At 36.5% G+C, this 16,555-nt stretch overlaps 1 protein-coding gene across 5 annotated transcripts in view; it reads right to left on the bottom strand.

Annotated features, from left to right (window-relative positions):
• Positions 1-16,555, bottom strand: part of PTPRK (protein tyrosine phosphatase receptor type K) — a 576,017-nt gene that overhangs the window by 250,242 nt on the left and 309,220 nt on the right. For 4 of the 5 annotated variants that reach the window (XM_032651570.1, XM_032651569.1, XM_032651571.1 and 1 more), the window contains exon 6: positions 3,159-3,333. In XM_032651570.1, the coding sequence (XP_032507461.1) occupies positions 3,159-3,333 (175 nt within the window). Of the gene's footprint in view, positions 1-846; positions 930-3,158; positions 3,334-16,555 lie in introns of those variants that run through there. The other variant, XM_032651572.1, reaches the window with a different exon arrangement.

Here is a 16,555-nt window from a genome sequence, read left to right as displayed (position 1 = left end):
ATTCAAAGTGCCATCATATCTTAAACCAACAGGTACAATATAAAATCTAAAACAAAATATAGGTTAAATGCCAGGACTTTCTTAAAAAGTAAAAAAATTTAAAAAGGGAAAGAAAAACAGCCAAAACTTTCTATGAAACTCAAGAAGTGTCCTCTTATAAATCTTACTGAAATAATTATTCACTCCACAAGCGACACTCCTAGAATAGAAATAATGGAGTTTCTCCAAGTAAAGAACACCAAGCTTTGATAAAATGTACTTTTCAGATCAGGTAAACAAGAGAAATCTAGCAATCCAAAATAAATCTCTTTTAAAATAAACAGGCATTGGGCTTCCCTGGTGGCGCAGTGGTTGAGAGTCCGCCTGCCGATGCAGGGGACACGGGTTCGTGCCCCGGTCTGGGAAGATCACACATGCCGCGGAGCGGCTGGGCCTGTGAGCCATGGCCGCTGAGCCTGCGTGTCCGGAGCCTGTGCTCCGCAACGGGAGAGGCCACAACAGTGAGAGGCCCGCATACCACAATAAATAAATAAATAAATAAATAAATAAACAGGCATTAAATGGCTATCTGAAAGAAGGAAATTTATCTTTAAAGAGAACACCTGGATAAAAGCTTCAACTCTGCCTTCTATGAATTGTTGAATACATCAGGGGCCATTCCCTCAAAAAAATTTTATAGCTATGTATTTATATCTATATTGATATAAGTATATAACTGTAAGTTATTCAGAAGCACTCTAGCTGCACTATTAAAAGCCACCATCTGCTTCAGGGGCTGCACATCGTGCATGCACATACAAGTACAGTGAAGATACAGTGAGCATGATGACTCAAGAATACACCCACCTTCCTGTATCCACAGCATCTTAATCACTCTGAAGATTACCCAAGGACACCTTCAGGCTTTTCAAAAGTACCTTCAGGCTCAGGTGAGAAAGATTCAGCAACAGGGCTCACCAAAGAGGAATATACAAACATATATGAACATAAGTTAAACTGCCTCTCTATCTAAACACTAGAGTTAAATATTATCATATTTTCTTATTTGTCAATGAATTGGGGCTATGATTTCATGAACTTAAGCAGGTGATATAAGCTAACTCAGGAGCCATGAGAGAAGTTTTATTTATAATAGAGTCCTATACAATTTACAAAGATAAACTTTTTTTTTTTTTTGATGAGCTACAGAATCTCTCGTGACAAAAGCATTACAAGTGGCTAATAGCCTTATTTAATAATGTTAATGCGAGATAAAGCTATGGTGGAAAGGAATGAGCCTGGCACCAGGAGCTAAGAAACACGGAATTAGGGCTTCCCTGGTGGCGCAGTGGTTGAGAGTTCGCCTGCCAATGCAGGGGTCACAGGTTCGAGCCCTGGTCTGGGAAGATCCCACATGCCGCGGAGCACCTAGCCCCGTGGGCCACAATTACTGAGCCTGCGCGTCTGGAGCCTGTGCTCCGCAACAAGAGAGGCCGCGATAGTGAGAGGCCCGTGCACCGCGATGAGGAGTGGCCCCCACTTGCCGCAACTAGAGAAAGCCCTCGCACAGAAACGAAGACCCAACACAGCCAAAGTAAAATAAAATAAATAAATAAGGCAAAATTCCTTTAAAAAAAAAAAAAAGAAACATGGAATTAAATTCTGGCTCAGCCAGTTATTAGATCTTTGTGGCTGTGGGCAATTATCAAATAGTCTGAATTTCAATTTTCTTCTAAAAGTAAAGTATTAAAATCAAGTAAATCTTTTTTTTTTTACATCTTTATTAGAGTATAACTGCCCTACAATGGTGTGTTAGCTTCTGCTATCAAGTAAATCTTAAAATGAAATAATACATGACATCAAAATACATTTGATGTCAAGCATTATAAAATATATTAACCTGAATATGGATGTATCTCATTTTCTCCTTCCAGCCTCTAAGCACTGACACGTGCCTTGCTCTCTGCTTGCTGGTTCTTCTTTCTCTTACCCCTGCCCCTCACATCCACAATCCTCATCCGGGCAACTTTTTCTCAACTTTCAGATTCTGTCTCAAAGAAAGTCATTGACAAAGGCCTTCCCTGATGTCTCTGACAAATCTCAGTCCACTTTAGATGTTTTTGTTAAAATCTGCCAAACTTCTCCTTGAAGAGACTTACATGGTTTATAATTATTTTCATTTGTGTCATAATCGATTGATGCATGATAGCCTATTCAACAAAGCTGCTTTTCCTCTAAATTTTCACACGGCTGATGTCGTCATTTTTTTAAGGTTTCAGCTCAGTTGTCACGTTCTCAAAGAGGCCTTCCAGATAATCTTAACTAAAATATCAATCCCTGTCATTTTGTGTATTTATTTTTATTCATAACACATACCATGACTTGATACTACATTTTCAACATCTTCCTATACGATGTGCCTAATATACCTCAGTGTTAAGCTATATATGGGCAGAGTCTTTGTATTTTACTAACCACTGTATCTCCACAATCTAGAACAGTGGAATATATAGGGACTCAGTCAATTTTCAATGAATGTAATATACATTGAGCACTTGTACTTGTTTTTCCAGTACTCACTAAAGATATGTACTGATACATCATAATCCCTCACAATTCTTCTGGTAGCCTTAGTATCCCAGAATACTGAGGACCTCTTAGAAAGTGTAATTTTCTAAGATTCCATAGGGGGCCAGAATTAGTGAACAGCCACAACTGGGTTTTGATACCGGTAAAATTTACGGGTATACACGGGGATAGAAACTTTGACCTTGACATAATTGCCACAATGCTTTGAAAAACTAAAGTATCTAGAGAACTATTGTAAACAGGAAAAATCAATCTAAAGTTAAAATGCAAACTAGATGATGGCAATACGGAATAAAGTATTTTATATGTTTAGCCCTATTAGAGCTTTTAAAAATAGATTCCCTTCGATAGAAATCATTTGTTGAAAACTTGCCTGACAAACTATACAACTATAAACTTGCCTGACAAACTATACAACTACAGTCTTAATTTGACCTTAAGACATTTTCAGAACTTTTATAATGATATGGTTTTATAGTGACTTGAGATGAAGAGTACTTGATTTAAAAATCGATCCAAATATCTACAAAAGTTGCATTTGTTCTAATGAAGTGATGTCATTTCATGAAGTGAAAGCAATTTTACTTTACCTCTTACAATAAGTTGAGCAAAATTGGACACACCAGAACCTCGTTCTGACTGAGTTACACAGCGATACAAATCCTGGTCGGTTTTTGTCACTTCTTGCAATCTAAAGGAAGCAGCAAATCTTCTGTGATTGATGTTCTTAGTCTGGGCTACTGGTATATCTTCTCCATTTCGCCTCTGTAAACAGAAACCAATCTTTAAACATCAGGTTCTTAATATTTCCAGAAATCTAAAGCATCTTGGCAGTGAACATCTGTGATAAGTTATTCTTGTTTGTTAAAATTAGGCGGAAAATATCTGTGTAGCCCCACAAATTTTTACCATTGTCTTTCAATCAGGAAAAGTATGTAAGTAAACACTGCTATCCTTTACGGGGTGAAGTGCTGAAACTATATGATAGTAATCTCAGTTTTCCATAAAATTGTTATTAGCCCAGAGTATATGAATTAGCAGGACAGTTAATGGCTCTTTGGCAAATGATCCACTGCCCCCTCCCTTCTGCCAGACTCTCTATATATAAAGTCTTCTTTTCGCCCTTATACTATACTGCATGTGCTTAATAGGTTTGTCCCCTTCAGGAGACTGAGACCATGCCCAATGCATCTATTCTAAATGTGTAGCATGCGATCGTGACTATAAAATACAAATGAATAATTTAGAGTCAACCCAAAATCTGTACTCTTTGCAAATTTTTATCTCTTTGGCATTAATGACAGCCAACTTATACCATTTGAAAGAAATAATCAAAGGAACCTAAAAGTTAAAAGCGTATCTGTCAACTTTTAAAATAAACTATTGGAAAAACATATTTACAGTATCAGGGTGCCTCACACAAGACCATAAAGGAAATGGTTGAAATATTCAAATATAATAAAATTTCTAACTTCTATATGTTGAAAGACAACCTAAATAAAGTGAAAAAAGCAAGCCACAAACTGTAATAAGATATTTGTCATGAAAATAATCATCAAAAGATAAATAGCCAGGTTATGTAAAATTCATCTACAGTTCAATAAGAAAAAAGACAAACCACCCTATCAAAAAATGGACAGGCTATAAAAAGAGAATATGTGTATGTCTAATAACCATGAAAAGAGATCCTCAACCTAAATTTAAAAATTCTTTATGTCAAAGATAGCACAAAGGGCAAAGAAAAGCTACAACTATGAGAGAGAATTGGTCATGAGCCTCATCCTAACTTCCTGTTGGTAAAATGCTAAGTATTCCTGGTACCCTTTCACACTACTTGAAATATCATTTCATCACTAGATATGGAAAACAGAACCGTAAAATTACTAGAATTGTAAATGGTTACAGTCACTTTAGAAAATAATTTGCTACTATCTAGTAAAGTTGAAGATGCATAAAACTTAGGACCCAACAGTTCCACTTCTACATTTCTATGTTTGGATCACTCTTCTATGTGTGATCACACAGATATGTACAAGAATGTTGAACACAGAATCGTTTGTAATAGTCAAGTATGGGAAAGATCCACATATTCCTGAGTGGTGGATAAATAAACTGAGATTTATCCATTCAGTAAAATTCAATGTGGCAGTTAAACTAGGCAAACGAAAACCAGTAGGGTCCTGGTAAAAAAAAAAAAGTTGAACATCTCCTGCATTCCACTGAAATACATGTTTAAATCTAAAAAAAAAAAAAAAAAAAATCCTTAACAAAAATTAAGATAGGAGACAAAAATGAAAAATGTCAACTTCTATTAAATTAGAGTGGTGGGTATGTTAGTGGTCAATTTATCTTTTTTTATAATTGTTTTTGTATGTTTGAAACACTTTGCATTTTTTTAAACAGGTAAATAATAAAGGAATCACCCTATTACTTTAATAATTTTTAAAATCCTAAACTCCACTGTACCTTTAACACCCTTCTCCATATCTGAAATGATACACATGTGCAAATTATGTTATACATATGCATATGTGTCTGTATATGCATATATACCTAAGGATAAAAAAGTCCCAATTTTGACTAAAGTCAAAATTTTTCACTCATTCAGTGTTTTGTTGACTCTTCTTTCCTGACCCACATATTCCATGATTTTTGCACCAAGATCCCCTGCTCATTCCCTTGAATAATAATAAAGAGGAAAAGCAGCTTATACTCAAAAGCCCTAAAATATAAATCCATAAAATCTAGCCTAAATTCTCTTTCCCTATAAACCACACGAACAAACAAACAAACAAAAATTTTACACATGAGAATCTCAAACAGCATGTTTTTCAATTATCATATCATTTGATACCATCTTTCTAATTGGAAGGCAGACCATGACTCAGCACTGTTTAGACAAGTACATGCCCTCACCTCATCCTCCCCTAATTTACCCCTCCAGTGGTACTCTCCATCTTCCATCACCTTTCTCAGTTCTTCCTTTGGCAAGACCAGCCAACTCCTGCTGCCCACCTTGTCTTCTAAATCATCTTGCTTGTGCACACACAACACTCACGTCTTTTAACACCATGTCTTTTTCAAAGATCCGTCTTCTCTTGTGAAGAGTTACTAAGTACCCTTAATGTTTCCCTCTGAATAATTATTATTTCATCTTTCCATCTTAATTGACATTCATCTCACAATAACACTTTCCTCCAAACTTTTCTCAAAGGAGGGCACATTTTCTTCTACTTTCTTACCCTTTATCCTGGTTCCTCACTTACAGGCCACTCTTTCACTATCCCACTCAACAGCCTCTCAACTTCCAGAGTTCCCAGCTTGCCCAAAGAGCCTTCCAGTCAGTTATCTATCAGGTCAGATTATCCTTTCCACCACAGTTCTGTGAATATTCTCAGTGATCCCAAAACTCACTCTGGCCTCAGTGATGCCCAACAGCCTTCGTTACTACCTTGTCCCTACGCTAAGATAGTTTTCTCAGTCTGAATCACAATTGCCCGGGACATTGTCTCCTATTCTTTCAATCTTCCGCATTGTCAGTGAGACCTTACTTTCTAACCCTTTACTTTTACAAGCAGCCACTTCAGAGATTTTCACTAGCCTGAAAGAATTCTGGATTTTTAAAAACTTTCCATTGTTATACACTGCCAATACAGGATATACACTATTTCTCTGCAACAATTACAAGACCACTACTGACTTTTGCTGCAATCAGTCATTTGCTCTCATGAAAAATCTGAATTACCCAACAAGGGAGACCAAAAGCTCTTAGATATTCCTAGTTGATGCCCACAGTGCCACAAGCTATGAAATCTAACAACGTCCTCTCTGCCTCAACCTCACATTTCATCAACTTATACATGCTCTTCACTTTCCATTCCCACTGAAATTACCATGAATAGTGTCTCAAAAACTCAAAGATCATCATAAAAATGTAATCACCAGCATTTCTATCTTGAATCTCTTCTACAGTATATTCTATATATGTCCTTTTACCTTTTTGTGTACTGAAATCATCCTGAAGGTAGGGCTTCAAATTTTGTACTTTTTTTCTTCCACAGCATCATATATGTAGTATGTTATCATTATTTAGTGGGTACTCAAGTTCTTTGTTAAAATGGACTAAAATCGCTGGTATTTTTAGAGACAAGAGTCATATAAAATTTCCTTAGTTTTTCATAAATTTTTATAACAAAATATATAAAAATCATTAATTAAAATTAATAATAAAAGGAAGCTACAAAAATACATAACCTCAAGGACATCTAGAGATCATTTATGCCAAGCTCTTTCTGAACTCAGAGATGTTGAGGACCATCAGATCACAAAGTTGATTACATTGTGTTTGCATTTGTGTGTATTACTATACTAACATAACTATATATGCTTATATAGGATACACATTGTTTCTATAATTAATGAGCATAGTACACTTAGGTGCTATTTATCTCTTGAAATAAAATAACAATAAAAATAATTACAGAGTCATAATATTCAGATTCTTCTTCAAAAATCATTTAATAAGCATCTCCATGTACTTCATATTATATTAGCTATTACCTTGGTTCTGTCACTGTTCTCTATTACAAACCTTCTGTGATAGTCATTTCCATTTAAAGATTATAAAATCAGAATTCAGAATGATTAAAAATGTGATACACAGCCTGTTAGTAGCAGGATTAAAACTCAAAACTAGGTTTAAAGACACAAAATCCAGTAGTATTTCCTCTAAAATAAACCAAAGCTGCTTTTTGTTTCATTTGTATCATAGGTACAGTCCAGTGAGTTGATTATTTGTTGTTGAGCCTTGATCAATGCATTGTATCAATGAGAAATGTAATCTACTACATTAGACATTGCTTTATTTACTTCATTTGCTTTATTTACTTTCAGTAAGGCATGCCATTTCAAAGTAGCAATTCATGATATGTATATTTCAGAAGTCAAAATAATAACTTTTTCTTTTATAATCCAAACTAATAGGTCTTTGCCTGCCTACAAGCTATCAATTTAGCAGAGTAGGCAGGGCTATAGAAGAAGGAAATAAGAAGTAATGGTAAATTTATCTCTTATACAGCAGTGTTTGCATATAGTTTTCTACCTTATATTCTTCAGTTCCGGGCTCTTTATCCTGCTTTGAGATTTTTATGTGATTCTCCATTTCAAAATCCCCAACCCTGAGAAATACTAAGAAATGAACCACAAAATTATATGATCCAAGGATCATAACCTAGCACTTTGTTTTTTCATTCCTCTCCCTTCCTCCCCAGATCCTTGTCATGCTTTCTTATTTATTCTGTCTCCAGTACAGGTTGCTGAGACTCGTCACTTACCAAGTAACTCTAGGCAAGTCACTGGAATTACTATTATGACTCCACTAGTAAACTAAGTAAGCTTCATCATGCAGGGTGCATGCAGTATTTATTTGACAAGTTCAGTTCCTGCCATAAAGTAGTGTAGTGGTAATATTGGTTAATTCACAGTATCTATAATAAATTGTAGCATTAGGATCACCTGTCAGATTGTTACAAATGCAAAGTCTAGAGATCGCTCTAGATCTACTGAATCAAAATCTGCATTTTTACAAGATCCCTCGGTTATGCATCAAGATATTTCAGCTTGAGACACTGGGTGAAAACATGATGGAGGTCCTGTTCCCATGAAAAGTTGACAGGTCTAAAAATGGGTGTGATTCTCGCCAATGAGAAATAATAGGAATAAACCAAGTCATTTCCAGAAAGGTTTCCTCACTTCTAGAGAAAACACAGTGGGTCCTCTTTTCTTTTTCTCAACGTCATGACTAAAATGCTGAGGATGGCACATTGAGGAGAAAGACAGGATCAGGTTCTTGATCATGTCTCTAAAATGGTGTCGGCAGCTACTCACCTGAGTCTGCCCACTCTCCCCCTGAGAGTGTACTACCACTTAATAAACCCTTACTTTGTTCTCTTGAGAAAAATTTAAAATTAAAATAAAATAAAATGGTGTCAACAGCTCTTAGAGCCCCCCTATTTCTGGACTTCCTGTTAAGTGATGTAATACGTTTGGTTTTCTATTACTTACTTTCAACTTGAAATCCTAAAAGCTAATGTGATATGGTTAAAATATGGAACAGTTTATTTCAGCTTCTCTTTTTAAAGCTTGAGGAATAGAATTAATCCAATTTAATTTTAAATTCAATAATGCAGCACTTAGAACACTTGCAGAGATTATTTCACTCTACTGACTTGAAGAAAAAATTAAATTACATTTATTGCTTTATTTATTCTTCACTGCCTTTCCTGGGCACATAATGATACAGGTCTCCTCCATCCTCCTAGAGTTGGAGAAACTGGAAAGAGACTGTTTTCCTATGCTTGGTATTTAAGTTCCTATTGAATAATATTAAGAGGACCGCATATAATTTGTCAGTACTTGCCCTTTTTCCAAAACTAATGTCTGTAAATTTGCACACTATAATTAAGTAGGGTTGATGTGACTCATACAACAATCCAGCCAAATTAATTCCAAGGACCTGGGGGTTCCTTACTGGGGCTTGTCTGCCATATGAAATGTTTTTCTTTCTCATAGGTATGATAAAGCTATCATCATTATTACTGAACAATTAAATCAAAGAATTTTAGAAAAATGAAGGATCACGGCAAACTTAAAGGTTTAGAAATTTCTAAAATTAGAAACACTGTTACTATTTTGAGAAAAGCACTCATTTATATCCGTTAGAAATTATTATATTGATTTCAATAGATTAAACCAAAAGAAAGTAGCATTCCTCTAGGAGAAATTACCCTAAAATTACAATACTAAGTCCACAACATATTTACTGTATGGCAATGAAAGTACTGAACAAGGCAAATGATATTTGACACAGAAAAAGAAAGAGGAGGCAAATATTGTAATTCTGATATAACATAGGGTAAAAATGTGCTGGCGATAGCAAATTACTAGAATCAGGATAATTAACCAAGTTTCACAAAAACTGTCAGGTATTAAACAAGAAAATGAACTTTGACCTAAGAAGTGAAGGTGTCTTTGCAATACTGGGACAAGGTGAACAATACGAGGAGCCACACAAGAGGGCAGAGTAAGTAAACGGAACTATGGGAGATGATACCTACGTTCTAGTCCTGCAATGACTATTTATTAGCTTCACTCACAGCTTCTCATTACTTCTCAAATCTCTGCCTTTTCATCTAAAAATGGGGATATCAATTTGTAACAGCTTATTCAACAGAGATGCTGAGAATATTAGGTGAGACAATTGTGCAAAAGTTCTAACTGCAAATCCTGATGATAGCAATATTATGAAGATAATAATCAAAACAATATCTAAGTGAATAAATATTTGATAACTGTCATGGTCTTTTAACGTATCAACTTGACTAGGCTACAGTCCCCAGTTATTCAATCAAAACACTAACCTAGGTGTCTCTACCAAGGTATTTTGCAGATGGGATTAAAGTCCATACCCAAATGACATTCAATAAGGGAGAATAGCCTAGATAATCTAGGTGGACTTGATTCAATCAGTTGAAAAGTCTTTAGAATGGATCTGAGGCTTCCCTGAAGCAGAAGAAATTCTACCTGTGAAGAGCAACTTCAGCCTGTGCCTGAATACTCCAGCCTGCCCTCTCGAAGTGCTTGACTACAGGCTTCAGACTTGCCCAGCCAGGTTCCACAATAAACATAAACCAATTCCTTGCAACAAATCTCTTGAAAAAAAAAAAAATCTGTCTACCGACCTATCTATCTATCTATCATCTCTCCTTCTGATCTGCTTTTCATGTTTGAACCCTGACTAACAGAGATGATTTTGTTACCAGAAATAGTTCTGGAGGAAAAGAATTTTAGGGATGAGTTTTCTGATTTGGTTTGGTTCTGGGTTTTCTGGAATTGGTCCTCTAATCTGATTAGATTTAAAGGTACAAAGAACTCCAGTGTCATTGGTAAAGAAGACAATGCTAGTCCATAGCATGATGTAGTAATAGAGATATGCAAAATATCACCATTAGATAGATATTCTTGATCAAATACCTACAGAAGTTTAAGTTCTGGGTAACCATGTATTTGCTACCTTGATATAGATTCTTACAAAACTAAAATCTTTAAAGAAATAGAAAAAAATCCTTTGACTATCTAGAAAAGCAGGTAGGAGACTTATAAGGAAAAGAAAATTTATTATCAGACTTTGACAGCAAGGCTTTATGCCACAAGAAAATGAAGTAACACATTTAAGTTACTCAAGGAAAGAAAATGCAAATGAAGGATTTTATAACCTTCAAAATTGACATAAGAACCAAGGGCACATATAAACTATTATCAACATCCAAGAACTCAGGGAATATTATTTACATGAGCTTATTCCTGTGGAATCTCCCAGAAAATAAGTTTCAAACAACCAAAATTACTAAGACATGACATACATACTGATGATGAACATTAAAAAACATAGCTACACATAGAACTAACACCAAATAAGAGCTAAATGGGAGAGAGTACAATATGCAATGGCTCTATGCTAACAATGGAGATAGGGTACAAGTATTCAAAATAACATGAGATTTAAAAATGAGTGATTATGGGATATTCTAATTGTCTCTTTCTCTGTGTCATTGAGAACCAAAAATATTAGTGTGGAAAAAAAGATGTAACTGACAAACTGTAATAAAGAAAACATTAAGTGGAAAACTTTAGGCTTGAATTTGAAATATCAATATAAACTAATAGTTATTTTACCTTTAAATATATATGTATATTTTTCTTAGTTCTGTTCACTGAAAAGATCTAGCAATGAATACCCCTCAGCATTCACATAATGGTCCTGAAATATAATTTCTCAAAATTGTAAAACAGGGCACCAGGTCTGAAAGAGAAAATGTGCAAGATGATACTGACATCAGATAGCAATACAAGAAAGCTATCGAAGATTACCGAAGTTATATCAAATGGACACTGGAGCCAACCTGGGATGATTTGAGTCTTAAAAATAGTATTAATTGCAATGAATTGAAGTCTATTAAATATGCCTAAATCCATAAGTTCTTGATATTAAAAAAAAGAGGAAGAAGAATCAGTCACCTTTGGAGGATGATAGGAACCAACTAATTATATTGAAAACCAATAATTAAAGCAAAGATTTGAGAAGTTACCATGCCCTTCCTAAAATGAACTATGACACTGGGTAGCCAGATAGGAGATGATGATAAGTATGTCTTCATTAATTAAACAAAATACAAAAGAAATAATAAAATTAGACTATCACAATTTACAACCACCAGGAATGAATATAGGCATTAAGCATCAACTGGTATCAGAATCACAAAAAGAAACAGGAGACGTTTTGTGCCTCTGGTAATCACACCATGCACCTCCTCTAGCACTGCCACAGGATCAAACTTGACTCTAGATCCGGCTGCCAATTTTCAGGAAACTCAAAGGAACATGTTGAACTGAAGAGGACATTTGTATGCAATCAGTAAAATGCAGACTGTGTGAAAACTACAAGTCAAATGGCCTGGGTTCCTCAACAGATAAATTGTGACAAACACAAGAGAGGACAAACACACAGACTAAAGGGATTCTAAAAAACATATTTTTAAAAGTAGACAAGACTAATCTATAGTATCTAAGGAGACTAAATATATGTAAGTGGAAAAAAAACAGGAAAAAAATACAAGGGCTGAAAGTCATGATAATTATTATTTGTAGGGGTAGGCTACAACTTATTTGTAGAGAGATGGCTCATTTGTGTCTGGGATGGACCACTTGGAAAGAGCCTCTACGATGACTGGCAAAGCCTTTCTCTTGACCTGTGTGGTGGGTATCATAAAAATTCATTGAGTCATAGTTTTTCATTTTTGTGAGGCTTTCTTTATGTTTTATTTTCAAATAAAAGAATTTTATAAATATACTATCTTTAAATCAGACTGCTTTTCATAAAGAAGAAACCCAGCCCACTGCCAGAGCCCCATGTTGTAACACTGATCACAGGAGCTCAATGGAAAGTTGTAAAGTGCTTGACATGACCTGAAAAACACTGAAAGGGCAGCTCTGAGAACAGTAGGAGAATGCATTATTCTTGTACAGAAAAAGCAGTAAATTGTTATTTATAGATATTGATAAGAAGAAATCCTTGAGCTTCTATGACTGCCAGGCCTTTCGAGTCATGTTCCAGGGATACATAAAGAAGATAAAGACTATTCCACACATCATTCATTTATGGTCAATTATGTAATCTGTAGACAACAAACTCAGAGTTTATGAATTATTGAAGAAGGAAAAGAATGCATCGTATCTTTAAGGCACTGAACTGTTTATGGTAGAATGCCACACAAAGCCAACCAAAATGACCTCAGGAATATTTGGAAGTTCTAAAACTTAAATATGATTAAACTTTCTGATGCTCATTGTTACATACATACACACCCAAAATGCCAAGGGTAAAAGATAAACATTACAATCCATGATACTCTGTCAGTGATTTTACTTCAAGACCAATGATTATAATTCTTTACATGAAGCCATGAAGGAAGAATATAATGCCATGAACTCGAATAAAACAAGGTCCTCAAGAAAAGCAGGACTGACAAGAGTGATAGCCATTAGCTACCAAATAGAACATGGTCTCTTAAGTGGAGCAGAATTAATTGTAAATCAGCATATACACAGAAAAAAAATCACTAATGCTTAAACAGGATAAACAGAGAAAATTAGAATTAAGTAGCAGGCTAGCATTCATCTATCAGTTTACAAGGAGTCAGGAAAGCACAACAGACATGGTTAATACTCTTCTCTGACACGGGTCCTGTTCTGTGAGCCACAAGATACAGAAGGCAAGGCTGAAAGCACCAACAGCCTTCCCACAGATGAATTCTCCTAAGTGAAATCAGGAACATCCAGAGGTTTCTAATTTGGCCACAAGCTTCAAATTGTCTTGGTAAAAATTTTTTTAAGGCTAAAGAGTCAAAAGGAATGGGAATGTCTCCTCATTTTTCACTCCTATTTAGGAAAACTCATATGCAATTATCAAGGCAGAAGGGGCAAAAGTAAACAAATGTGTCGAGCAGGTAAATTAGTTCCCAAACAGAAAATGAGAAAACAGATTCACAGACTGGCTGTAAAAAATAAACGTTTGAGGAGATTTTAAAAGCCATCTTTATTATTTCACTCTTCCAAACTCTTTCACCTGGTACCAACCAGACCCAAACTCTGTGTCTTCTTTCATTGGTCCCTCTCCTCCCCTCCTCACATTTCTTCCAAATCCACCGGCACTGTCCAATCCTAGGCCTTCACTACTTGATGTCTGTACTGCCAGCAGTAGCTTCTTTCTTGCTTTTGTCTCCATCACGGCCTAGTCCCAACCCTGCCATAAACTATATTTACCTCAACTTCCCATTGTGAACCTTACACTTCAAGAAGATTCTTCTCTTGATGTTCCTACCCCACCAGCACACACATACACTAAACCGCAGTGATAACCACACCCACTTAATCCTTGCTTATCCAAGTCCTATATGTCCTTCAAAGACTCTATCAAATCTTCTTTAATGATTTCACCAAACACTCCAGTCTGTGATGCTCTCTTTCAACTCTGAAAAAGCACTGGGCTTAGATTCCATATGATCTTTTCTTATTCGGTTATACAAGCATCTCTCAGGGCTGAAAGGATCTTAAAAAAGCATTCAGCCTCATGCTTAAATGTTCTCTACATCTCTAGCAAGCACTTAACCAGATTATGCTTGGACACTTCCTCTAATTTTACTACCTCCTACCGTAGCTCATTCTAGGTTTCAACAGCCCTACAATTACAAAGGTCTTCCTCATAATCAGCTTATATCTCTCACCAAATAGCTTCAAACCACTAGTTATTATTGTACTTTACTATCTATAAAAAACAAACTAAATCCCTCCTGTATATTCCCAATATTCTAAGATTTTAAGAAACTTATCCAGTCTCCCACAAATCTCAAGATATATTTATACGATGTACCTTTAGCCATTCTGACATCATTTCTTCAACTTTACCAAATGTCCTAGTAATTATATGCTGCCTTTTGTTATTCTAATATTTCAGATATGTGTCAGCCACTCTTAGGGCCAATCTCGAAAATGTCAGAACTTTCACCAAGTCTAGACATTAGGACAATTTCACATTATCTCATTCCTTTCTCTCGCCACCCCCATGGTATCCAATGTAAGCTGATCATATATTAAACGTTTAATCAGTTTGGCTTGGAAATAGTCCTCTCAACTTAGTTCTCAACGAATTGCCCACTGTAAACTGCATGTTTCTAGGCATAGATTAATTCCCTCCAACATTTTCCCTTCATTATAATAAATGAAAAATTACCAAATTTTTTTTTCTCAAAAAGAAATAGCTTCAGGGATAGTAAAATCTCTTGTGGAAATTAAACATGATACAAGGTTCCAGGCACTTCATATGACAGTATAAATAGACACAGGAAAATACTATAGCATGGCAGCATCAAAAAGAGCTTTGTGAGCAATGACTAGTTGGCCTTTGAAACATTGTAGTGATATATTTCACCAGATAAAATTTTTGTACTTTCAAATTATTCATTTTTTAAAAAATCATGCTTCTCATTTCCAGTGCTACATGACGATGTTCCCATGTAGTATAGGAACAAGGCTATTACATTTGCCTGGATAGATGAAACACTTTATGGCCAGAAGTTTCAGACCAACCATTTTCATCGACCCTCAGCTGGCAACAGCTGGTACTGCAAAAGGTCAGCCTCTATCTGGTTGTTTTTTAGAGCAATCTGCACCTAATTATACTAATTTTACTCTCAATGTATTGCTTAATTATCTATTGCTCCAGAAGGAATGACATTTCCTTTGGCTGAGAAACTAGCTGTATCACACTACATTAGCAGTGACGAGCCTCACCAAGGGCAAAGTGATGGCTGACTTTCCTGTTTTGGCAGGCCTACTCAGGAGGCACCGTGTCAGCACCTGGGGAGATTACTGAAAGACTGGCCCAACTGCCACAGCTTTGATGGCAATCTGCATAGAATTACCAGTCACACATTAAACAGCCTCATTTCAATTCACCAAAATGAACGGTGCCACCAAATCTCCCCACACAATTCCCTGCTTTCAGTAACTCCACTGTTGAATTTCTCTGTCCAACCCAATGATGCATGCCCACCAGGCTCTGTAATGATGGATGGAGTCATTAGCATTTTAGATTCTACACTGAACCTGAGGCCAAAGCATATGGTCTGACAGATGTTCCAGCAATGGGTTCTATCTGACTTGTCATGTAGGTGTCCACTTACACTGGACCTTCATGAAAGAATACTAATTTGTAAGTTACAGTCCAACTCCTGTTTCAACTCCTTCACATCCTCGAACGTTATAACGTGTTCTGATAATAGAACACTCAGAACATGCTTTATTCTATATTTCAGTTTACACTGATGATTAAAAATCACCCTTGAGGGCTTCCCTGGTGGCGCAGTGGTTGAGAGTCTGCCTGCCGATGCAGGGGACGCGGGTTCGTGCCCCGGTCCGGGAGGGTCCCACATGCCGCAGAGCGGCTGGGCCCGTGAGCCATGGCCGCTGAGCCTGCGCGTCCGGAGCCTGTGCTCCGCGACGGGAGAGGCCCCAATAGTGAGAGGGCCGTGTACCGAAAAAAAAAAAAAAAATCACCCTTGAACCTAATCAAATGACTTCAAGTGGACAAGATGGACAAAAATGCAGGTAATGTTTGTACTAGGCTATCGCCATCTACGGCAGGGTCCCCAACTCCCGGGCCACGGATCGGTAAGGCTTAGCTCCCCATCGCTCGCATTGCCACCTGAACCATCCCCGCCATCGCTCGCATTGCCACCTGAACCGCACCCCCCTACATCCATGGAAAAACTGTCTTCCCCAAAACCGGTCCCTGGGGCCAAGAAGGTTGGGGACCGCTGATCTACAGCATGATTAGTACTGCCAGTGATTTGGGTATTTGAGGAAATGTTTC

The sequence above is a fragment of the Phocoena sinus genome, chromosome 12 (genome assembly GCF_008692025.1).
Source record: "Phocoena sinus isolate mPhoSin1 chromosome 12, mPhoSin1.pri, whole genome shotgun sequence".
Taxonomy (NCBI): domain Eukaryota; kingdom Metazoa; phylum Chordata; class Mammalia; order Artiodactyla; family Phocoenidae; genus Phocoena; species Phocoena sinus.
The sequence above is the reverse complement of the archived record's forward strand: the minus strand, read 5'-3'. Positions and strand labels throughout refer to the sequence as shown.